At 41.9% G+C, this 24,568-nt stretch overlaps 1 protein-coding gene across 2 annotated transcripts; it reads right to left on the bottom strand.

Moving 5' to 3' along the window:
• Positions 1-699: 699 nt before the first annotated feature.
• On the bottom strand, positions 700-19,142 carry SPG21 (SPG21 abhydrolase domain containing, maspardin). Of its 2 annotated transcripts, XM_001498388.7 has the most exons (9): positions 18,737-19,142; positions 14,863-14,949; positions 12,569-12,730; positions 9,391-9,471; positions 7,947-8,092; positions 5,235-5,343; positions 4,443-4,550; positions 2,294-2,434; positions 700-1,409 (listed from the first exon to the last, which is right to left on the bottom strand). In XM_001498388.7, exons 2-9 carry the CDS (start codon positions 14,923-14,925, stop codon positions 1,293-1,295), a joined length of 927 nt encoding a protein of 308 aa, XP_001498438.1. In that variant the 5' UTR covers positions 14,926-14,949; positions 18,737-19,142; the 3' UTR covers positions 700-1,292. The 2 variants fall into 2 exon arrangements, with proteins under 2 accessions (XP_001498438.1, XP_023511174.1); XM_023655406.2 differs by lacking the exon at positions 12,569-12,730 and having other exon boundaries at positions 18,737-18,996.
• Between the last annotated feature and the right edge of the window lie 5,426 nt (positions 19,143-24,568).

Here is a 24,568-nt window from a genome sequence, read left to right as displayed (position 1 = left end):
TGGATATTAGATGATATGAAGGAATTATTTTTTTTTTTTGAGGAAGATTAGGCCTGAGCTAACATCTGCTGCTATCCTCCTCTTTTTGCTGAAGAAGACTGGCCCTGAGCTAACATCTGTGCCCATCTTCCTCTACTTTATATGTGGGACGCCTACCACAGCATGGCTTGCCAAGTGGTGCCATGTCTGCACCCAGGATCTGAACCAGTGAACCCCAGGCTGCTGAAGCGGAACGTGCGACCTTAACCGCTGCATCACCAGGCCGGCCCCTATTGGTGAATTTTTAAGTATGATGATAGCATTATGGATATTTTATCTCTTGAAGGTACCTATAAAAATATTTATAGGTGCCAGATGGTACCTATAAATGATATGGTATCAGAAATTGCTTTAAAATAATCCAGTTATGGGAGTATGTGGACGAAGTGAGGGTGCAGTATGAGATGGAGCACGACCATCAATGAGTTGTTGATAATTTTTGAAGCTAGGTGGTGGGGACACAATTCATTAAGGTATGGAAAGTTCCAGGCACATAGTAGCAGCTCAGTAAATGAGAGCTGCTGTTATTTTACAGCAAGCAAACTGCGCTTTAGAGAGATTAAGTAACTGACCTAAAGTCACACCGAACTGGCAACATGGTCTGCTTCTCAGAAAGTCTAGGGAGCCCAGTCAGGCAGCTACAATGATCACAAACATCACTCACTGAAATTGAATTTTTATTCCAAATGACTGTAATGGCTAGAAAGACAACAGCTAAAACTGAAAACAATTTGCTTAACTGGAAATTAGAAGTAGTTGATTTGCAGGAGAGCAAATGGGGGTGACAGCCTTGGCACTCGGATAACGGTTATAACCCAGAAAGCGTAAAAATAACCAACGTCCTCTGACACACAATCTGGATGTGCTGCATTTGCAGCAAATAACATAAAAAGAAAGAAAGGAAGAGAGGAAAGAAACGGAAAAAACCCCACAAAACCCCCAACTTCAGAAATTAACATTGACTGAAGAACTCAGTGGGGAAGACAGTTGGTAGCAAAATTTTCACAATTCTTAAAATGGGAGTCTTCAAAAGTACTTCTTCAAATTCAAAAGCTAAAAAAACCGAAGAGGGAACAGTTACACTGGCTTAGAAGAGCTGCCGCCTGCCATGAAGATGACAATCAGTCCTGCTTCCAAACACAGTGATCACCGGTGAAGCTGACAAACCCAACAGAGGCCGCCTGGCGGGCGCTGACGTCACTGATTGTACAAGGACGCGCCGGATCACTCGTCGCGAACAGCCACAGCCGCAGCTATTGCTCCTCCTGACTGATGCTGAGGTTGCCTTTCTGCACCTCGAGTTCCTCGGCACTGACCATTGATGGGTCAATGGCCGCATATTTGGTTCCATGGAACTGTAGCAAATGTATCTGTAGGAACGCAGGATCATTATTTCATACGTCGCCATGGTATATAAAGGTCTTACACTTTCAAATTACAGAGTGATACATAATTAAAGAAAAACTAGAAAACACAGAAAAGTCGAGGATTTTTTAAAACCAGTTTGGGAGCTTTGTTCATCACTTAATATGTAACCGGTCTCTCCAAGTTCCTACAAACTCTTCCTAAACATCTTAGATGGCGGCACGCTGCTCCACGAGCAGGTGCTCACCCTCCCTCTGCTGCTGCGAGTCAGGTCCTTCTCCTGCTCTGCCCTTCTCACCCCGTGAGGAATGTCTCTGGGCAGCAAGTTGGTCTGTATTTAGGACCCTCCCCTTAGGTCTACTGCCACAAGTGGATGACAGGATCAAAGAATGTGACTGCTTTTTTAAGGTTCTTGATACTTCTTGCCGAAGTGCCAAAGCAATCATTTCTCACCACTATTCTAAAATCCACTGAGACAGAGGATGAAGAGGTGGTGTTTGTTAGTTTATATATATTATTTTTTTAATGCATTAAAAATAGATCAAGAAGTTGCTTCATGGGGCTCGCACTGACCCCATTGAGGTCTGGAGTCCTGCTCTGACTGAATTTATTGTGTCCAGGAGGCAAGGTCATGTCATACCACGTGGCTACTTCAGTGCATGGAGGTGGCCTGCTGTTCTCAGAAAAGGGATGGTGGGCAGAGTCCCGCGGGTGTCTCTCATAGACCTGCCTGAATGCTCCTATAAATTATTAATGTAAACCGCCCTTACTGAGTCAATACCTCATTCCTACAGAGAATTCTGTAGTTTTCCACCATCAAAAAAAGGCTTTATATTTCAAACCACACACTTTGGGTTCAAAGTGCTCTGGGTTCCAGGCTGGGCCTTACCTGTACATAAAGATTCACCTCCGCACTTCTGCACAGGTATGGGAAATTGCCTCCTGTTTTAAGGTGAGCCCTCCGGGCATTAGGATACAGTTTGTACATTTCTTCTTTAGCTTCGGTTGAAAGTGCGCTCTGGTCAAACACCTTTAAAAACACACAAGGCTGAAACCTACTAGTATCTTACTATGTTCTTTTCGCATTATGTAAAGTGCCACCCCAAGTGTTCCGTTCTCCTGAAGAGACACCACCAAACCCCTGTGCAGCCTGGGCCACCTGCTCCTGCTGATCCCTGGTGACTCTAACTCCAATGCAGGACGTGAGCTGCAGATTTTGCTGCCAGATGTCTGTGGCATTGTTTGGGGGGAAAAATTAATTTCCTTTTTCCTCAAACATGGCTGACCAAATTAACAAAATATTAATAATAAACAATCATTATTGAAAAGGCCAATTAATTTTAAAAAGATCATGACACCCCAAAAGAACTTTTTAATTTTCTTATTAGTTAAAAAGTTACGTAAGTAGTAAGTATATGCTCAGCGAAAAAAATTTCCCTCAAACTGTAAAGAGTATGAGATAAAAAGTCCAGATCCTTTCCTGGGAGAGCCACTGGAACAGTCTGGAGTGTAGGAATTCAGACCTCTTTCAATGCCCATACAAATTTATGTTTTATGCAAGAAGGTTTTTCAAAAGTAATTTAAAAGTAAAAAAAAAAAAACTTGTAAAAGTGCATCTCCAACTTGCTAAAGCTTGTGGACAGTTCTCAGGGACCACGTACCTAAGTGGTGAGCACAGCTTTGAAAGATGGGCAGGTGGAGCAAATGCACTATAAGGACCAAATATTTCACCAAGAGTATTGAAAAGCTGGCTCTGTGTCATGGTAGATGTTGGAATGTAGCAATTATAGTGAAGAATGATAAGAAGATATTGTTTATATGCTTGTAATGGACAATTTCCTGAAAAAAATCGGTTCTTAAAAATACCATGTTATTTGAATTTAGGAATACATATTAAGAGGCAAAATAAAGTAGTTATATGATTTCTAAAAAAATAAACCAAAACCACAATGAAATATCACTTTACATCCATTAGGATGGCCATTATCAAAAAACAGAAAATAATAAGTGCTGGTGAGGCTATGGAACAATTGAAACCCTTGTGCATTGCTGGTAGAAATGTAAAAATGGTGCAGCCATTGTGGAAGATGATATCATGGTTCCTCAAAAAGTTAAACAGAACTACCATATGACCCAGCAATTCTACTTTTGGGTATATACCCCCCAAAATTGAAAGTAGGGACACAAACAGATATTTATACACCAATGTTCAGAATAGCATTATGCACAACAGCCAAAAGGTGGCAACAACCAAAATGTCCATCAACAGAGGAATGGATAAACAAAATATGGTCTATCCATACAATGGGATATTATCCAGCCTTAAAAAGGAATACATGCTACAACATAGGTGAACCTTGAAGACATCATGCTAAGTGAAATAAACCAACACAAAAGGACAAGTGTTACATGATTCCACCTAAATGAGGAACACAGAATAGTCAAATACACAGAGACAGAAAGTACAATGTTGGCTGCCAGAGGCTGGGAGGAGGCGGGATGGGAGCTACTGTTTAACATACAGAGTCTCAGTTTGGGATGATGAAAAAGTTGTGGAGACGGACAGTGCTGATGGTTGCACAATATTGTGAATGCACTTAATGCCACTGAACTGTACGCTTTAAAATGGTTAAAATGGTAAATTTTGTCATGTATATTTTACCATAACTCAAGAATATAAGAAGCAAAGTTTTGCGCTAATTAGACTTTATGGAATTCTTGATTCTCTGCCCTCATGAGGTCCCTTCTCTTTGCTGCTCAGATGTGTAATAGCTAAAGTGCAATATCTATTGATGAGAATAGCAAAAATACACCAAAATGGGTAAGGATTACCATGTTTGCTTAAATTTATTCTGATTTCAATGGTGTTATTCCTGCCAGGAAAAATAGAGGATAATTAATAAACAAATTGTTTTGGAATTGAGAAGGCTGGGAGGTAAAATAAAAAAATCCAAGGCAGCATTTGAAGAGGCACATTAAAAAATTCTAAAATAATTATAACAAGGATCTTGACATATACATTTAGAAAGGAAGCTTACATCCATAATGGTTACAGGGATGTCCCGAATTTTATGAGGTTCCACGTAGGAATTTTGACAATTCAGGGTAAGTCTTGAAGCCAGTTCACTCTGCCCCAAACTTTCCAGCTGCAACAAGAAATGCAGGTAAAGTTTTGGAATTAATTTTGTTTTTCACATTTACATTAATTCCACAGATAATATTTGTGCTTATAAAGGTGGTACTACGTGTGGTGCGGCCAGAAAGGTCACCAGTGAGGAAATACAATGTATTTGAGAGATCATAAACTGGGCCTCTCACGTGGTGGCATTTTTCTATTCCGGGAACCTGGCATTCCATAGCCCTCAACCTGAATTGCCTCAACCTGGTGCCTGTGGGCAACAGGCCAATTCCTGAAGCTCAAAGGTGAGAGAGAAACATTCAAGAGATCTCATTGCTGGCAGAGACCTCAGAAAGATCATCTAGCCCAGTAGCTCCTAAACGCACGTCTACAGACCTGCTACATTACCTTCACCTGGGGGAGGTGGCGGAGGGGGCGAAAAATGCCGATTCCCAGACCCCACGCCCAGGGATTCCAGTTTGATGGTCTAGTGTGAGGCCTTGGAATCTTTATTTTTAAAAGTTCCCCCAAGTGATTCTGATGAATTACTTTCCAGCAGGAATATCTCTTTGGATGTATTAAAGTTAATATGGAAGACAGCTTAACAAGCACCTCTAATGCATACTCAGTGAGACAGACATATCTTCAGGAACCAAGCAGACGTGAAAATTCCCGGTACAAGGTGTCTCCACCCCAATGCCATGATTCTTACCCTGTCCACCATGAAATCAATGGCATCAGCCATCACAGGGTCCACTGGGCCAGACGAAAAGTTGCCAAGAACTATTTTTTTGAGCATAAATGATGGCATCAGCCAAAAGCTGTAAAACAAAGACCTGATGGTTTAAATTTCCAAGACTAGACATAAATGGCAAACATTCATTCAACACTGAAGCTTTGCACTCGCTAGGAGCTTGGGATCTTGAGATAAAAAGACCTAGTTCCTTCTTTCAAAGAGCTCAGCATCTTTCCCAAGCTCCCAAAGAGTTATAGTTTAATATGATTAAACTTTTATTTGAGGATTTGGAATAATTATAAGCAATATTTCAAAATACCTTTACTAATAAGGTAGACGTTCTGATGAACCCAAGATTTTTTTTTCCTAATTGGCCTTATTTCCAATGACTAAACTATTTCCATTGAAAATTTAAGATTATCAACCTTCAGGTTTATATCACCTTTTGATTGACTATTTCAAAATAGATTTCAAAATAGCAAAATGAAAGAGCTATTGTACCTCCCAAAGTTTGCTTCTATTAGATTCAACTGGGCTAATTCAAGGCAGTTTCATCTTTATGGATTTCTATATGTGATTTTTATTTATTTATTTATTTATTTTTTGAGGAAGATTAGCCCTGAGCTAACATCTGCTGCCAATCCTCCTCTTTTTTGCTGAGGAAGACTGGCCCTGAGCTGACATCTGTGCCCATCTTCCTCTATTTCATGTGGGACGCCTGCCACAGCATGGCAGTGTGTAGGTCCGCACCCGGGATCCAAACCAGCAAACCCTGGGCCACTGAAGCAGAATGTGCTAACTTAACTGCTGTGCCACCAGGCTGGTCCCTCTATATGTGATTTTTAGTTGATATTTATTCTATTAATTACAAATGCTGAGAGGCATTACATAGGGTAATGACTAATTTCTCTAATCCTATACTGAAAATGACGTTTAAGAGGTGCAGATGGCCTTCTGATGCATATTCTCAATGGAATAGCTTGGTGGAAGTTGAGCTTCCCTCGCAAGGACCAGTTGGCCATCATTCAGTTACCTTTCTAAATTCTCCACTCAGCCTCCCACGCCCCCCACCCCCAGGTTTTCTTATCTTCTAAAGGCATGATGCCTAGGTATGCTCTGTGAGGGGTGGACTTCGTTGGCTTTGCTCGCCCCTGTAGCCTCAGTGTGAGCCATATAGTAAGCACTCAGATGTTTGATAAAAAAAAGTAGGCGATATGTAAAAGCACAAACAAACTGGGGCAGTTTTGACTTCTGACAATTAAAACAACATGAAAAATCATCAAAAATAATCAATAAGCTTTAGTGCATCATCTGGACATGAAGTATTTTTAGCTAATGTATACAAGAAATTGCTGCAGGAATGCTGAGTAAACTACTGAGATAAGATCAGGAAAAGTTTGTGTTTTTATTATTTTTATTTTTTTCCTTTTTCTCCCCAAAGCCCCCTGGTACACAGTTGTATATTCTTAGTTGTGGGTCCTTCTAGTTGTGGCATGTGGGACACCGCCTCAGCATGGCCTGATGAGCAGTGCTGTGTCCGCGCCCAGGATTCAAACCAGCGAAACCCTAGGCCGCCGCAGCGGAGTGCACGAACTTAACCACTAGGCCACCGGGCCGGCCCCCAGGAAAAGTTTTTTAAAATATCAGAGTGTAATCTTAAGTAGATATGAAAACAATGTGAAAACCAACCTGCTCACACTGTATGTTTAGTCACTGGGCTTTTTTATGGTAGAGCCTAGCCTTGCTAGCAATGAAAGAAATGCACATGAAGTCAGCTTTAAGGTACCATTAGACACCTATCAAACTAATTAAAATGATAAAACCACCCAAGGGATGGCTCAGAGGAAGCAGGTACCCCACTGGTTGCCCCACAAAGCATTCCACCATTTCCATCTTTCTGAAAAGCAGACTAACATTAAGTGTCATGATATGTCCTTAAAACCATCTGCTGACAGACTAAAGGCTCTAGTCTCTCCATTTTTGGGAACATATCTCAAGGAAATAACCCGGAAAGAGAAGGAAAAATGTAATTAGTATAAAGATTTACAGTAGAACAGGATGAAAAATTGGGAGAGGCCAAATGCCTGAAGAAACTGTTGTCAGTCAACACACAGAACTGTTTACACAAAATAATAAGTGGAAAAGGCAGAACATAATATTAGTTACATATGCACTGAAGAGAAACTGTAAAATCATATGAATGTATATTAAACAAAACTAAACAATAATTTAGAGTCAGGGCTGGCCCCGTGGCCGAGTGGTTGAGTTCATGCACTCCGCTTCGGTGGCCCAGGGTTTCGCCAGTTTGAATCCTGGGCACAGACTTGGCACCGTTCATCAGGCCACGCTGAGGAGGCATACCACATTGCCACAACTAGAGGGACCCACAGCTAAAAATGCAGAACTATGTACTGGGGGGCTTTGGGGAGAAAAAGAAAAAAATAAAATCTTTAACAAAAAATTTAAAAAAAGAATAATTTAGAGTAATGGAAATAGTTGAATTTAGAGCCCACTCAATTCTTTTCTTTTGCAGAGGTGACTGTTACTAATTTTAAAAGCGAGGGCAGTTTCAGAAGACAGAAATAAATATGACCCTCCCTCCCTAGTGCACCAAAAAACCAAAAACCAACATTTTCAAAATTGCACTGAACAAAAATAATAACTTTGGTTGAATGTTTACATTCTTACCTGTTTGCCGTCCAAGTCTGGTTAAAGATAGAAGTGTCACTGAAGGAATTGCAGAGGATGAGGGAATGGACTCTGGGAGATTTGTGAGTATATTCAGCAAATTTCTGGGCCAAAAAGCCTCCCAAAGAAGCCCCAAAAAGATGAACCTAATTGTAAACAAACACAAGGAGGATCCCAAAACAATGATCAATCCTGAACGTAAGTATAAAAAAAAAGTTGTTTTAATTATCTTCAACCACAGAATATAATGGCATCACTAGCCATTAGACTAAAATACCGTTATGCATCGCTTAAAACAGAAATATGTTGAGAAATGCGTCGTTAGGTGATTTCGTCATTCTGCGAACATCACAGAGTTACTTGCACAAACCTAGACAGTACAGCCTACTACACACCTAGGCTGTACAAACCTAGACAGTATAGCCTACTACACACCTAGGCTGTACAAACCTAGACAGTACAGCCTACTACACACCTAGGCTGTACAAACCTAGACAGTACAGCCTACTACACACCTAGGCTGTACAAACCTAGACAGTACAGCCTACTACACACCTAGGCTGTACGGTACTAATCTGATGGGACCACAGTCATCTATGCGGTCCGTTGTTGACTGACATGTTGTTATGCAGTGAATAATGGTTCTACAGCAGTTAGGAACACAGGAAATACTGTATTTAAATGCAACTTATATACTCGGTCAAGAAAACAATATAACTGTGCATACAAATGATGCAAGTTAAAAAAAATATTCTTCACAAATTACATTAGAAAACGAAACCACTTAGTAGTTTATGTTTAAGAAAACTGTAATTGAGTAATTCTACTGCTAGGTGAATATCCAAGAGAACTGAAAACACGTCTACACAAAAACTTGGACACGAATGTTCACAGTAGCATTGCTCATAATAGCTAAACAACGGAAACAATCCAATGTGCATCAACTGCTGATTGGTAAACAAAATGTACTCTATCCACCCAATGGGATATTATTGGACAATAGAAAGGAATGGAGTACTGATGTATGGTGCAACATAGATGGACCTTGAAAATGTATGCTAAGTGAAAAAAGCCAGTCACAGAAGACCGCACATCGTATGATTGCATTTATGTCAAATATCTATAATAGGCAAATCCATCGAGACAGAAAGTAGATTAGGTTGCCAGGGCGGGTAGGGGGAAGGGTGGGGAGTGACTGACTGCTATGAGTATGGGGTTTCTTTTTGCGGTGAAAAAAGGTTCTAAAATTGACTGTGGTGATGGTTGCACATATCTATGAATATATTAAAAACCACTGAATTATAGACTTTAAAAGGGTAAACACTATGATATTTAAATTATATCTTGAAAGAGCTGTTAATAAAAAATGAAAGACAACACCAGGTTTTACAATGTAAATGCTACATTAAAATCGCACGTAAGTAATTAGTCTCAGGGTACTCACTTTATCCAACTGTAAATGGTCTAAAAGTTTTCTGAATCCATCACAGAATTCAAGATGGTCCCAGTAAACTGGATACTGCAACTGAAATAATAACAATAATTTTTAATTTACTTTAAAAACTGAAAGGTAAAATGCAACTCATATATATATGAAAAACTTAAGACTCACACAACAGCATTTCTCATGTGTTTAAGTTCTGCTCCTTATTCAAAATATGTGAAAATTAGCTCCCACCCTCTCCTAAACTTCATAATTCACATTTTGCCTAACAGACCAATCAGAAAAGAATAAAAAGGAAGCACACTCTGGTGACACTACGTGAATAACAATTTCAACTCACATCAATTTCCTTTCTAAATAGCTCAGAAACTCTGAGGTTCAAGGGTGAACGGAGCAGAACCCATCCAAGTAAAGAAATTCTGTTTCGCCTTAAATCCAATTTCATTCAGAATGATTGCTCAGGAGAACTAGAAGTAAAGTTCGTTCTAAGGAGAGTTCCCTCTCTTCTTGGAAGCATTTCTTTAATGGAGTATTCAATAAAATTGTTCCTCGTCTTTTAATTGATTGAGTCATTCTATCGATTTCTTGTACTTTTATTTGTGACCAAAAATTCAGGTGCTTGACTCTACGCAGTCTATTAATGTTGATGAGGAGGAGGAAAAAGAAATACAAGTCACTAACTCCTTTCTAGGGGACTTAGGCTTGTCATCTAAGAATTCCCCTCTCTTTAATATATGTAAAACCCACCTGACAGGCTTGTTTTAAGCGCTTAAACTCATTTTGTTACTGAATAGATACTGCCATGTAAATTATGGGATAATTTCAGATTTGATATAATATGTTAGTTGTACTATTAAAATTCCATTTGTGGATAATTATTCTTTATTATTCTGAGATAGGATGGAGGACAGACCCTCCCTAGGAGAGAAAATTTGAGAATGGGAGGCAGATGATGACCTAAAAGAAAGGAGATGATATTTTTATGAAGCCTTATTTTAAAAATATTTGTTTCCTAGATAGGTGATAAAACTGCATACAACTTAATACATAAACACACACACACTTGAGTACAAGTAAAACTGGGAAATCTAAATAGGATGAGTGAGGCTGGCCTGGTGGCAAAGTAGTTAAGTTCTCATGCTCCGTTTTGGTGGCCCAGGGTTCATGGCCTGGATCCTGGGTGGGGACCTACACACTGCTCATCAAGCCACGCTGTGGCAGCATCCCACATACAAAATAGAGGAAGATTGCCACATATGTTAGCTCAGGGCCAATCTTCCTCATCAAAAATAAATAAATAAATAAATAGGATCAGTGGATTGCATTAATATCAAGATCCCGGGGGCCGGCCCCATGGCTGAGTGGTTAAGTTCACCCGCTCTGCTTTGGTGGCCCGGGTTTCACCAGTTCAGATCCTGGGCTCAGACATGGCATTGCTCATCAAGCCATGCTGAGGCGGCATCCCACATGCCACAACCAGAAGGACTCACAATTAAAAATATACAACTATGTACCGGGGAGAAAAAGGAAAAATAAAATCTTAAAAAAAAAATCCTGGTTGTGAAATCATACAATAGTTTTGCAAAATGTTACCATTGGGAGAAATTGGGCAAAGTGTAAAAGGGATCTCTGTATTATTTCTTACAACTGTGTGTGAATCTACAATTATTTCAATAAAAATTTAAATGAAAAAAGATCTATCTGTGCATTTTAACTGCTGGATACAAATACCTAGTAAGTTTCAAAACCTCATGGGGTTGAGCATTTGATCAAACCGTAAGGATAAAGTAATTTTGAAGACACCTTTGGTCTTCTCTTGATTCATTATCTAGCTAGTGAAATGGGGAAAGCCCACATCAAGAAGCCTGAGGGCAAAGCAGAAATATCCAGCCGAAGGCAATGGTGACCTGCCAGTTTCGAGCAATAAACAGTCAGCTTTCAACAGCACTCTAAAGTGAAACAGACCCTGGGGCCACTCAGTTTCTAGCCCCCTGGCTGATCAACAGTGGCCACCAGGAAAGGTACTGTCCTGTTTTAGGCGGCAGAGGGCTTGGGTAAGGGCAGATGCCACCCTGCATTCCTGGAATGCTGTCCACGAAGAGGGATGACTGAAAACCTAGAACCAGGGAGGATTATGTTGCAGAGACTCACATACGACATAGGAGGAAGGGTTAAAGAATCCGGAGAAATTAGCTACAGAAGAAGCGACCTGGGGAGGGCAGCAGGCGGCTCCAATAAGAACTAGTTTTTTGAAGAAAGAGAAGGGCTGTCAGGAGGAAGAGGAATTGGATGCATTTTGTGTGGCTCCAGTTGGTGGTAACCGCTGTAGAATTTCCAGATATTTTCCAAGAGAAGAGATTTGGCTCCCATTTTCTCTCCTTTAGACAGTAAATAAAATGTATAATAACAGCAGTACTTCCACAGGGAGTCCGTTTACATGTTAATATTCCAGGTCCCAGAAACAACTGCGAGCTCCAAAGCCGGAGTCTTTTTCCTCCGAAGTTAGGAGACCGACCTCCACTGTGGTTACAAGTCAAGGCACGCCAAGACCTCAGCTGCAGGCAACAGAGCCCCCCCCCGCCCACGCCTTTCCCCCAGAGAAGGTGATTCAAGAAGGACCAATGCAGAACTAGATTTAGATAAAATAACAATTAAAAACAAAAAATTTCTTAACCAAATACTAAGGATATGAGCTAACCAATGAACTTCAACTGTCAAAGACTTAGATTAAAGCAAGCTTTCAGTCGCCTACTTTTTGGCAGATCCCTTTGCTGTCTAATATTCCATGCTCAGCTCCCCTGGAAATGGAGTCAGAAGACTGAGCTTGGTTCTCCCTCCCCCACCTCCTGGTTGTGTGACCTGTGGGATCACTAAAATGGCCTGGACTTCAGTTCCCTCATCTGTGAACAAGGACAATGCTTCCTACTATTCAGACTTGCGAGGAGAATTAAAGGAGAGAAAGCAAGTAAAAGCCGGGTGTGGAGAAGGCTTCCAACAGAGGTATGTCCCTCTGCACCTCCGTGTACACATACCCCCTTCCTTCAAAAGGCTTCATTCTCATTTAAAAAAAGGAAAACAAATATCTTATCTCAATAAAAAACGTGCCCATTACTACAGAAGAACAAAAAAAAATACAAAATGTGGACCTGAATTTTAATATTGAATCAATAATACTTACAGCTATAACCCGGTAACCCCATCCAGTCAAGGCCAAAATCTGCCGGAAAAATACATCGGCGGTCCCGCTGACAGGGGGTAAAAATATGAGAGGACACCTGATATTTCTGGGGCCTGCATCATAGAGGGACCATATCTTACTGTCGTCATCATCCACGATAATCTGGTGGGAAAGTTACAAGAAAAAAATGGAAACCGTATGCATTTGGTTTTTATACTTTACTTCACACTATAATTCCACTGACAGTTTTAATAGCACTGGCTTGTTTGTTACAAGATGACCTGGATCAAGCCAGACTAGCAAGTATAATACACTGCCTCAGACTCCTTTTCCTTCTTTAGTGCTAAGGAAATATTCCACAGAACTGCTTTATACTCTTCCAAAGAGCTGCTTTTTCTTTCAGTTTTTAATTTTCCTTCCCACTCACGATTATAGGAAGTCTATTTTGTTTACCATTAAACAGCAAACTCTGTACATGGCATCTTGTTTCTTCTCCAAACTTCTGGCTCTGTGTGTGTGTGTGAGAGACAGGGAGTGTGTGTGTGTGTGTGTGTGTGTAGGAAGGCAATTTGCAGAGTCATCCTCCAGTGCTGGCCCAGAGGAGGGCTGGGATCAGCGGGGTCAGAGTATGAACAGAGCAGGCGAGGGGGAGACAAGACTGCAGGCTCACGGGGGAAGCTGGGCAGAGACGGTACCACTCAGGAGATGCTTCAGAAACCTGATCCAACACCAAGCCTCTAGCCTGCCAGAGAGGAGGGATGAGGCAGGTGTAGGTGTCACTGTCCTGGGAGAATGTTTCAAACTGTTCAGTCAGGTGTAAGAAGTGGGTGCAGGGAAAAACTGGCTTTTTTTGGGAAAAGGGGGTGGGGAAGAGGAAGTCATCAGAAACCTTCCTAATTTAGGGGTTCTGGACCCAACAGGGGAAAAAGATGAGCATTAAGTGAGCTGAGACAAGCCCAGAGCTCAGCACAGAGCTTGGCAGATAGTGGGTGTTCAATAAGAGTTAGCCATCAGTAATATTCACTACCTCATAGCTTAATTTTTGTTTTCTTTGGCTGATTTTTGGTGGTATTTGGGAAAGTACATTAACTGCTCAAACTTTTGCCAATACAAATCAATATTTATCCTACTTTTACATTAAAAGGCTCAGGGTCTCCAGGTTTTACTTTCTGAGAGCTCCTAGCTGGCAGTGCTGTGGGCCCCATAGTGTCACTGTGGGTGGCAGCACACTAACTGGGGCCACTGACGTCACTGGAACAGACAAAAAGGGCAAGGCAAAGTCCAGAGGGCCCTGACAATGCCCTTTGGGTCTTCGCCAGGTCACGGATGGTCACAATAATATCTCACGCTCCTGTTCTGCCCTCTGTATTTTCCCATTCACATTTTTGCTTTTCATGTTTCTTTTTGCTATGATTGTGATGAAAATCTCAATGGCCTTTGACAGTGCACACAGTAAATCCCAATCTTGTAGTAATAAAATTCATGTGAGATAAGATTTCAGATCTCTAAAATTTTCTAGGAAATTATTTCAATAATCCCACTTGGAAGAAAAGCAACAAAAATGGTACATTCTTTATTTCTCCTCGCCCCCAGTTTGATTGAGATATAACTGACATAGTAGCTCCTGAATTTAAGCCATGTACTTAAAGGTTGTTTATCACTTCAATTTTCTCCAAGTTCTCTGAATGGCAATTTTGTCAGAATTCCTTTAGAAGACACACTATTATTTGATAATTTAAAATCTAGCACCACGAAATTTCAAGCAAACTCATCATGACTTGTGGATCAAAGAGATCTAGCAACTGAAGAAAATTACATCAATGAAACTACTTCCTATAACCATTACTAAGAAAATGTAGATAAGTTTGGGTTGTTCGGGGTCTGGTGATCAGTTCGCTGAGGGAGTGAGTCCATCAGGAGGCGCTCACATGAGTTACCCGAGGGGATGGGACAAAGTAGAGGGACCCCAGGAGCCAAGTGTCATTTAGCCTGGGCAGTAGTTTCCCAGGGAGCAAGAAGGAAGGGGGGGCTCCCTTTGGTAGGCAGCCAAGCACTTCCGGCTTTGAAGCCAGACTAATTTGATTTTAATCCAGACTCTACCAGGCTGTGTGACCTTTAACATGTTAACTTTTGTGAACCTCAGTTTTCTCATCTATGAAATGGGCACACCACTACCTACTTGGTTAAACTACTGAAACCTTTACTCTCACGCACTGCTAAGGCATAACATCTAAATCACACACAAAAACAACGTGAGATTTTGCAAATAAGAGGTATAATAAAACAATACATACCTTTTTAAGGGGAACTGTACTTCTAAACCAGTTATAATCAGGAGAGACTTTAATCTCTCCCATGATTAGCGGAAATGGAGGTTAATCCTGAAATAAAAGCACGTGATGTTTCATGTCAAGAATTCACAGTGACATCGGAACTAAATATAGAGTCTAGTCTAGTTATACCAACAATACTTTAAAGGGTAAAACCAAGGAAATGGGCTATTTTACCTTGTCGGTATAGTCTTAAACTACAGAAAACAAATTGGTGAAATTCTATTGTCATAGAGCAGGAAGGGGCACTGAGAGAGAATTATTCCAACCCCCTTAGTTCCTCCAGAAGAGGAATCTGGTCTAGAAAATGTAAATGACTTACCCGAGATCTCATGGCTACTGCAACGCTAGGACCACACGCAGGACAGTCTTTTCTGCCGCTAGACTGCCCATCCTAGTTAAACGATTCCACACTGCAGGCCCATCACCTACCTTTTGACAATATCTTAAGAATCCATTTAATAAAGATGTTCCTTTCTCATAGAATTATAGGGAACAAGCCACACTAGAGAAGCGGGCTAAAGTAAGCCTGCTTCCTGATCAATTCACAAAACGCCATCAATCTAACTCTAGTGGAACATAACTTCAGAACCTCCCATATAGTTCTTCATGGAAAATACACGAAAGTTGCTGTTCATATTGATGTGATTAAAAGTGAAAGAATGTCCTCTGAAAGATGTATGAGAAGATACCAGAATAGACTTGAAGACACTATAACTAGCAACAACACAAAACATGTGCCTTTAGGAAAAAAATGTGGTCTTTTGTTGTGAGATTAGCGATTTTTAGCTTTTATAGTTCTGTGACATTGGAAAAGTCAAAGATCCTCTTTGGGCTTTTCTCTCTTCTATGACTGTTTCACCACTGTTTCCCCAAAGCCTAGAACAGCGCTTGGCACACAGCAGGCATTACCTGTTGACTAGATGAATGACTGTCCTAAGGAGGCTGAACTAGGCAATCCTAGAGTGCCTTCTAACCCGGGCACCTGTGAGCGTTGGACTGGTTGAGTATCTTTAATTTAAAGGCTGCCCCTCTTGTTCAGGCATCTGTGTTATGTCATAACAGGAACCTGAAATTATAGTTCCCTGTTGCAGATTCTCATTGCCAAATGAGGAACTTCCACCCACTGGTCTGGAAGGATTCAAATACTTGCACTGCATCCTGCCCTCTACCCCAGGGTAAGTCTGGATTTCCTACGAGGGCTAGGATGAGTTCAAGACTCTAGGACTGAACTCCTGGGCTGCCTCTGAACTGTCCTTTTAGAGAGGCTTCTCTGGACTGGCCAGGAGGGGATTCTAAACCCAATGGAACTCTTCCTCCTCGGCCCTCTAGATCTGCTCCCTCGGGAACATGGCGCTCAGCGATCTCAAGTGTTAACTCTAAGCTTGGGGGGTTACTAAACTGAACCCCAAGGTGACAGTAAATGTAGACATCCAATATCAAACCTGATTTACAACCTTGACATTGTAATAATAGTCTCTTCTTTCAAGGCTAAGATGGTAATTTTAGAAAAGTTTGTGAAAATCGTAAGTTGCTCTCAAGTACCAAGAAAATCACTAGCTAGTCTTATGCTGAAAATCAGTGTGCACAGATGTAGTTATGATCACACTGAAATAAAGAAAATCACTCTTTGCATATCTATTTTTTCTTAACAAATACTAAAATATTAAAAAATCTAAGCCATTTGAACTATATAACCTTTTGCTAAGCTGGTTATTATTTTTATTTTATTAGTTTTAATTGAAAGCAACTAGCACATATAATTAATTCTGGAATATCTTCTACCTGGATAGACTTGAAATATTCCTCTATCATCTAACCACTGCCTAATGGTGATATTTTCTAGTATTGCATTACTATAAACAATCACTCTATTGTACCGGAGGAAATATCACAAACATGTTTAGCAAATAAAATCGACTCAACAGATTTATAAAACACCTTAGCTAATTAAAGCCAGAAAGTTTGCTTCTAGATTCACCAAACTTGGGATAAAAGTTTGGGATTAAGTATTCACAGTGTGGAATCAGTTGCAATGTACAAACCAAACTACCAGACAAATACACATATACACATCATACACAGGCACACAAATTCATCCACTTCTTCCCATAGCAATAAACAGAAAGATGTTCCTTACCACAGTCTTCAGTATTATTCACAACCATCCCGGTGTTACAACATTTTATAACTAATCTTGCTGGATGGAGAGATTCCACCCAACTGTGACTGAATTTTTGTAGAGGCAAGTGAGTTTAACACTTGTGCTAGTTTGGCAGTACATGAAAGGTAAGACAGAAACCAAATGTTGCATCTGACCAACTGACTTCGAAATGAAAAAAGCTCACTGCTGCAAAGGGAAAGCAGCTGTGAGCGGCATGAAAAGGAAGTTTGTTTTCCGAGCTCTCTTTTATCCACTAAAGGGGTATACTTTTTCAAGTCACAAGAGAAACATTCTATATGCAGCAAAAAAAGGTTATCTGAGATTGTGACCAAGTCGGTCAGTATTAAATAAGAAGGAATCCGGACCATGAGCTCAACATTGACTTGATCTCTCACAATTCAACTCTTCACAAAAACAAAAGCACCTGTTCCTGCTGGTGGGAAAACAGGCGCAGAGATTAGCCTTAATCTTGCCTAAGAAAACCCCTCCTCCGAGAGTGCTTTGCATCCCTGGTCTTCTCAGCCCTTGTGCTGCTTAACAATAAAACTGCCAGCTGCAAGTGTGCGCCAAGAATGACCCGCACTTACCCTTCAGGGTTTCAACAGAACCTGCCAGTTTATAGTCAATGAAATTGCCTTTACAAATATTTAAGTCACATAACCAGCTTAATGAGTCAGAGGTTTCTGATCCTTTATCTCAATCTGTGGTTCATCCACATATGGACAACCTGTGAATACCAGCAATAACAAAATATTAGAGTTTCTAGATCTAATCTAAGAGTTTCTAGGCGATGCAACTGGCTTTTCAATGCAAGTCTCCAGATCTCACCACACCAGGACACAGCTATCCTTTTTTTAGATCTCTTCAGGGCAAGATTTATCCCTCATTTCTTCAGGAACTTATTCCATTATCTTCTAAACCTCATGGGAGGAAAAGCTGCCTACTTGACATCTCTTCTGTGACACCTCATCTTGTGCTCTGTCTTGGTATAAAAGCTTTTGGAAATTTGCACACTGCTATTAAGTTACTCCTCAGTTCTTGAATCTTTGTGCCAGCAGGAGCTGGAACATGGTAGGTGGAGACAAAGCAGCAGCATAAATGCAGAATTTAGAACTCCCCAGGAAAAAGAGAAGAGGAAAAGTGAGACACTTGCCCTGCTACTGTCCTCATCCCCCATTCACAAGCCTCCCACCTGGGCCGTGCTCAGCAATGACAAAGACATCTGTCACTTTCAGGCTGAGGTGAAATCTCCAAAATAACTGGCCTCTGCTCAGAGTTCTTAAAAGTTTACTGAAAAACATGTTCCTGGGTGCAGCTGCATAGCCCCAGGATGGAATTACAGGAGGATGCCCTGGTCAAGCCCCCTCCCCCCACCCACAGGCGACCCACACATAGACTCCCACCCTCACCCAGTCCCACCGATGGCAGCCACATAAAGGCAGGGTCAGAGACCACCCCCAGGAACTCCTCGACTTCAAACGCGCGCACACACACACACACACACAGAGGGACATGAGATCACGCGCATAGTCACATGGACCAGCCCACTCGGGGCCACACTCACAAAGTCACACCGACAGAGGCAGCCACGTACACTACATACACACTCACCGGCAACTTCATACACATCACACATCCACACTCCCATTTCTCAGGGCCTCTTCCACTCCTCACCTGCCGTGTCCGCCCTCACGTCCCTTTCCTTCCCCAAGGCAGCTCTTCCCTCTAGGACGGGCGCGGGCAGTGGAGGCGGCTGGGCCCGGGTGGGGACCCCGGGCCAGAGCGCTCGGCACCCGCAGGCGCAGAGGGCAGTGGGGCGCGCTGCAAGACCGGCCTCCGAGGGGCGGGGCGCGCGGCCAAGCGAGCCGGGGCCGCAGCGCTCGCTCCCTCTGAATTGTTAGCGCAGCGGGCACCAGCCTCGCGCTTCCGGGTTCGGAGGGGGCGGGACCACGTCGTGAGGAAGGGGCGGGACTGCGTGCCTCCGGCGGTCACCATGGCGACGGGGCGGGTGGAAGACAGAGGTGAGAGACTCCCCGCGCTCTTGCTGCGTCCTTCGGGATGGGCAGCCGGCGTCGGTTCTGGCGGTGGTGGCGGCTGCGGGGAGGAGGCCCGAGTTGCCTCGGGGTGAGCAGCAGGTCGCCTGTGTGACATGGGCACCGACGGAGGTTATGGGAGTGGAAGAAGAGGGCGCCTGACCCCTTGGGACGTGCCTCGGCCCTCGGTTCGCCCCTCTTGGAGGAAGCAGGTTCCCTCTCCGCCGTGTAAAGCTTTGAGGGGACCCCTTTGGCTTCCAGGTTTTGGTGAACAAGACTTTGTATACTCTTTTCTTGGCAAGATTGTTTTCCTTTGGCACTACTACAGACGCCCTCCGTAGTCCTCCACTGTAACACCCCCACCTCCTTTTCCTGACTTGTGCTCAAGTTCTGGGAGATTTCCGGGAACAGCTCCCGCTGAGCCGCCCGCTCCTTCATCACTTTCCATTAAAGGGATAGAGAATATTAATAAACATAATCATTATTCTTAGGCAAGATGTTGCAGATGTCGTGACTCTCTTCAGTAAAATATGCAGGTTTGCTGAAAGAATGTATAAGGTTGAAAAATATGTAAATCTCCTTGTTTTGAGTTTTTAGTGATCCTGCAACCAGGTCCTGTTGAAAGTGCCTCTCCGTAATCTGTTTTAGGGGATGCTTTTACCCTGTTTAAAGGCCTTTGGATTTTGCCCTTATTCAGGCAACTGTCTATGGGATCAAGGTCAGGGGAGAATTCGGGAAATTGCATCCTTGGTCATGACCTCTGCTCTCCTGCTCAGGAGTCTAGGGTCCCTGTCTAGAATTTGCACAAATCCCAAATGCATTTCCAAGCAGAAACACGTATGCCTCCCCGCTACCCCCCAAACCACCTCTTTTGGAATTTTGAGTCAGTCATGGGAAGTAGTCTTTCATTATAAGTGCCACATAGGTGTGTAGAGCATGTTTCCACAGAAGATTTTTAACCTTGGGGCTTTGTCTCAAAACTTTGGTATAGTTTAATGAACGGAGTAACTGGCAAATCCCTGGTTGTAGGTAAACCCGTTATGGGCGCTGATTACGTTGTATCTGCCTCGCTAGGCGAGCTGGGAGCTTTAATTTAGAGCACAGGGAACAGAGTGATTCAGCCGGTGCCCTAGCACGTGATCTTGCTTGGAATAGGTACTAAATGCATAGTGAATTAATATATGCGAGAATAAATAAATCTATCCACATGTATTCCTAAAACTATATTCCTTAGATCACACACCCACACACCTCACTTTAGTGACAGCCCTAATGAGACTTAAGCTCTGGATATGTCCAAATATATTAGAAGTGCTAATTCTGTTAGTTTGGTAATAGTAATTTTTAAGTTGACTGTTGATAATAAAAACCCATTTCACTATGTAGACATGTTTTGTTACATGTGTACTTTATGTGCTTTTATTACAATGTAAAAGATCAAATCCAAAAGAATGTATGCTTTGTTTCTCTTAGAAAAGGACCCCATGGTTATGTTTGGATCCTCAGTTGCTCCCTAACACATGGCAAACACATTGTCCATTCCCTAAGCTGCACAAGGAACATTCAATAGCTGTGAATTCCAGCTGTCCTGTGATTGCACCGCTGCAGGGAGCAAGCTTTTGACCCAGGGCAGGCCACAGTGCAGGCAGGCCTGGTGGATACGGCTGTGAGGGTTTAAAGCAGCTGTCAGGTTTAGGGTCTGCCAGATGGTTCCCACGGCACCAATCCCTGTGTGAGAGTCACACTTAAAAACTGGAATGTTCACAAAATACTCTGAACACCAAGCAAAGTAAACAGATGGCCAGCTGGTCCTAAGAATTGCCGAAACTCAAGCTCTATTCCTCAAATTGATCTTTTGACAGGATCATATTTGTTTTAAAATACACATGCAAGATAGTCCTAGATATATCTCTTATGCATGTATACGCACCAAACAGAACAGTGGTTACCTTTGAGAAGAACCTGGAGAATAGAAGGGGTGATGAAGGAGAACTTTGGCTCTAGATTTAGTATTTGAATTTATGTAAGAATGTATTCATATATTACTGCGTGATTAAAAAAAATAATTAAACTCTCTCTAAATCCTTCAATAGCTCTCCACTGCCTTCAAGCTAAAGTCCAAGGTTCGACATGCTACAGCAGGTCTGGCTCTCTTGAAGGGCCCCAGACACCCTATGAGGTCTCAAACCTCGTTTGTCTATGCTCTTCTCTCCACTTAGAATGCCTCCCTCCACTTGACCCACCAGAGTGAGTTACCCCTATTTTACCCCCAGAAACAATGAATGTGTGAAAAAGCGAAAGAGGAATAAAACATTTGGTTTTTCACACTAATACCAATTCTTGGAATACCATCCTTTTAAAGCTTCCCAGGGTACAGTTGGCTGCAGTGTTACATATCAAATTAGGCTGAGCCCCAAGATTGGAAGTGAACGCTATTTCCTTATCACCAGACCCAATCTGTGTCAAATACACACCACACTGGATTATAGGGATCAGATCCAGAGTGGGGATTCTGGAACTGACCCAGAAAGATGCTGACATGACTGTTCTATAGCTTGCTGCCTAAAAGTCCTATCAAACAAGTTATATGCAGTTATTTATAATTAATAATTTATTATCATCCAGGACTTAAGAAATTTGAGTTCTATCCTTGGGCAAGACATCTCCTCTCTCTAGGTATGGTTTCCTTCTCTGTAAAATGAGTCCATGGTTAGACTAAATGATCTTTTTTTTTTTTTAAAGATTTTATTTTTTTCCTTTTTCTCCCCAAAGCCCCCCAGTACATAGTTGTATATTCTTTGTTGTGGGTCCTTCTAGTTCTGGCATGTGGGACGCTGCCTCAGCGTGGTTTGATGAGCAGTGCCATGTCGGCGCCCAGGATTTGAACTGACGAAACACTGGGCCGCCTGCAGCGGAGTGCGCAAACTTAACCACTCGGCCACAGGGCCAGCCCCTAAATGATCTTTTAAGTTCTTTCCAAGTCTAAGATTTTAGACTCTATATATTTATGAGAGATATTTACGGAATCTTTATAATAGCCTTTCTTCAAAGCTCCTTTTCTCTGATAATCCCTTCACTGCCTCTCCCTTCCAATCAAACTTTAAAAAAGTAGCCTGCACACAAAACTGCCTCTTTATGGAGACAGTATTTGAACTTCTTGGATAAGTTCATGTTCATTCATCCATTTTAACTTTTTAAAATAGGAGTTCCTAAGCAAAAGTACCACATCTTTTGTATCATGTGCCAACCTAGCCTTTCATTAATGTTTCTTCTGTAAATAACAACGTGATAATCTACCTTCTGGAAGAAGAGCTGCAAGAAAGAATCCTGGGAAACAAGAGCTGCACTATTACACTACAAAATAAAGCAGCTTCTATCTGTAGGGTTCTAGAAGACTTTATGAATTCTTAGAGGTAACGAAGACAGTGATTAAATAGTAGCAAAATGAGAAAATCTTTTTGAAATTGTCTAGCATAGTGCCTGCATATAATGGGCAGTCAGTTAACACGTGCTCCTCTTTCTTTGTTTCTGAGCACCAAGACGTAGCACAGTAAATTCCCTGATCGAGGATACAAACATTTGCAAGTACACGTAGGATAGTAAAGTGGGTAGGCCCCCAGCTTGGTGTCCCACTCCTGCTCTGTGACTTCTAGCTCTACCACTTATTAGCTGTTTAACATTCGGGAAAAATGACTATCAATAACAGTACCTTCCTCCCAGGGTTATTATGAGGATAAAATAAGATAGTTCAGGGCCAGTGCTTAGAAACGTAGCTAGCACTCAATAGATGGTAGCTAGTAATGGTATTGAGAACCTACTGTGTTCCAGGCACTATGCTAGGTGCATTCTTTGTTTCTATTCCTCATGACAATCCTTGCAACATAGGTACAACTTTCATTTCATTTCAAGGAAACAGATTCAGAGAGGGTGAGTAACCAACTCAGGATTACGGTCAGCGGCAGAGCCAAGGCTCATGCCGTGTTTGTTGAATCTAAGACTCTGCCTCTCAAATCATGTATCTTTACCCTGAAATTGTTTGATGAATATAAAGAAAAATGGTGAAAATAGGTTGTACTGCCTTAAATACAAAGTATAAAAACAGTAAACATCCTTTTGGCAGCTTTTCTCAAGAGCTTGGTTTTATGCTCAGAAGCATTTCTTTTGTCCGTCAAGCCAAATCAAGAGGAAAATCTTTTTGAAACAAAATCTACTGTAGTCTTCAAGTTCGAATCCTAGTATTGTCACTAGCTAGCTTGTGCTGGACTCCTGTTGCATCACCCCTAAAATGAACTTTTTTTTCTTTTAAAGATTGGCACTTGAGCTAACAACGGTTGCCAATCTTCTGTTTTTTTCTTCTTCTCCCCAAAGCTCCCCAGTACATAGTTGTATATTCTAGTTGTGAGTGCCTCTGGTTGTGCTATGTGGGACGCCGCCTCAGCATGGCCTGATGAGCGGTGCTATGTCCGTACCTAGGGTCTGAACTGGTGAAACCCTGGGCCACCGAAGTGGAGAGTGCGAACTTAACCACTCAGCCTCGGGGCTCGGGGCCGACCTTAAAATGAACTTTTGAGTTACTAAATCGTAGAGCCTTTCCCACGCTAAAATTCTTTCCCTGCCTGTTAGTCTAAAGGCATCTCAGCAAGCTGTTGCTGCCATCCAGAGGAGAAAATATTGTTGCAGGCCCAAAGAAAGCATTATCGCAGTATTAGACTGTGGTAACAATAATAGCTACCATTTATTGAGTGTCTACTGTGTGCCAGGCACTTCCCTGGGCATATGCTATATGTATTTCTGTTCTTCAAAGTAGTTGTTACCCATGTTTTTGAACTGAAAAATCAGAATTTAAAAAATTTAAGTACTTGTTCTAGGGGCACCCAACTAGTAATGAGTAACTGAATTCTGTTTTGAGTGTGATGTTTTTTCAGCAAGGACAAGAACCAAAATAGAAAAATCTTGCATAAGAAATAAATGTGTTTGCAAATCCATCCTTTCAGCCAGAGCACAGAATAGGCTGTTCCACCCTTCCTGGGAGGACCCTGGACCTAAGGGCCAGCCTGTGGCTCCACACCCACCTCTTAAGCTAATTAAAGCTGTTACTACTCTAGCATAAAAATTATTTGTTGAATCTGATAAAACGCAGCGTCCCATATCCAGAGATTCTGATTCATGGTCTGGGGTAGGACCCAGGAATCTACATTTTAAACAAGTACTCCAGGTGATTCTGGTTCAGATGACAAACATTGCTCAATCATACTGGATTGTAGTTTCTATAGGGGGCCTGAACAAAGAGTGGGTGATATAGTTTCCCGAGGCCTATCTGGAATGTGCACCATTTACTTTTCAGAGGATGGGCTGCCAAAATGAAGATGGCATTTCTAAACCAGGTGTTTGTCCTCCAGTCCTAGGACGGGCTTAAGGCTCCCTGGACAGGAAACTACCCTCTACAAGAGGGGCCTTGCACTCTTGCCTCAAG

This window comes from Equus caballus, chromosome 1, assembly GCF_041296265.1.
Source record: "Equus caballus isolate H_3958 breed thoroughbred chromosome 1, TB-T2T, whole genome shotgun sequence".
NCBI lineage: Eukaryota > Metazoa > Chordata > Mammalia > Perissodactyla > Equidae > Equus > Equus caballus.
The sequence above is the reverse complement of the archived record's forward strand: the minus strand, read 5'-3'. Positions and strand labels throughout refer to the sequence as shown.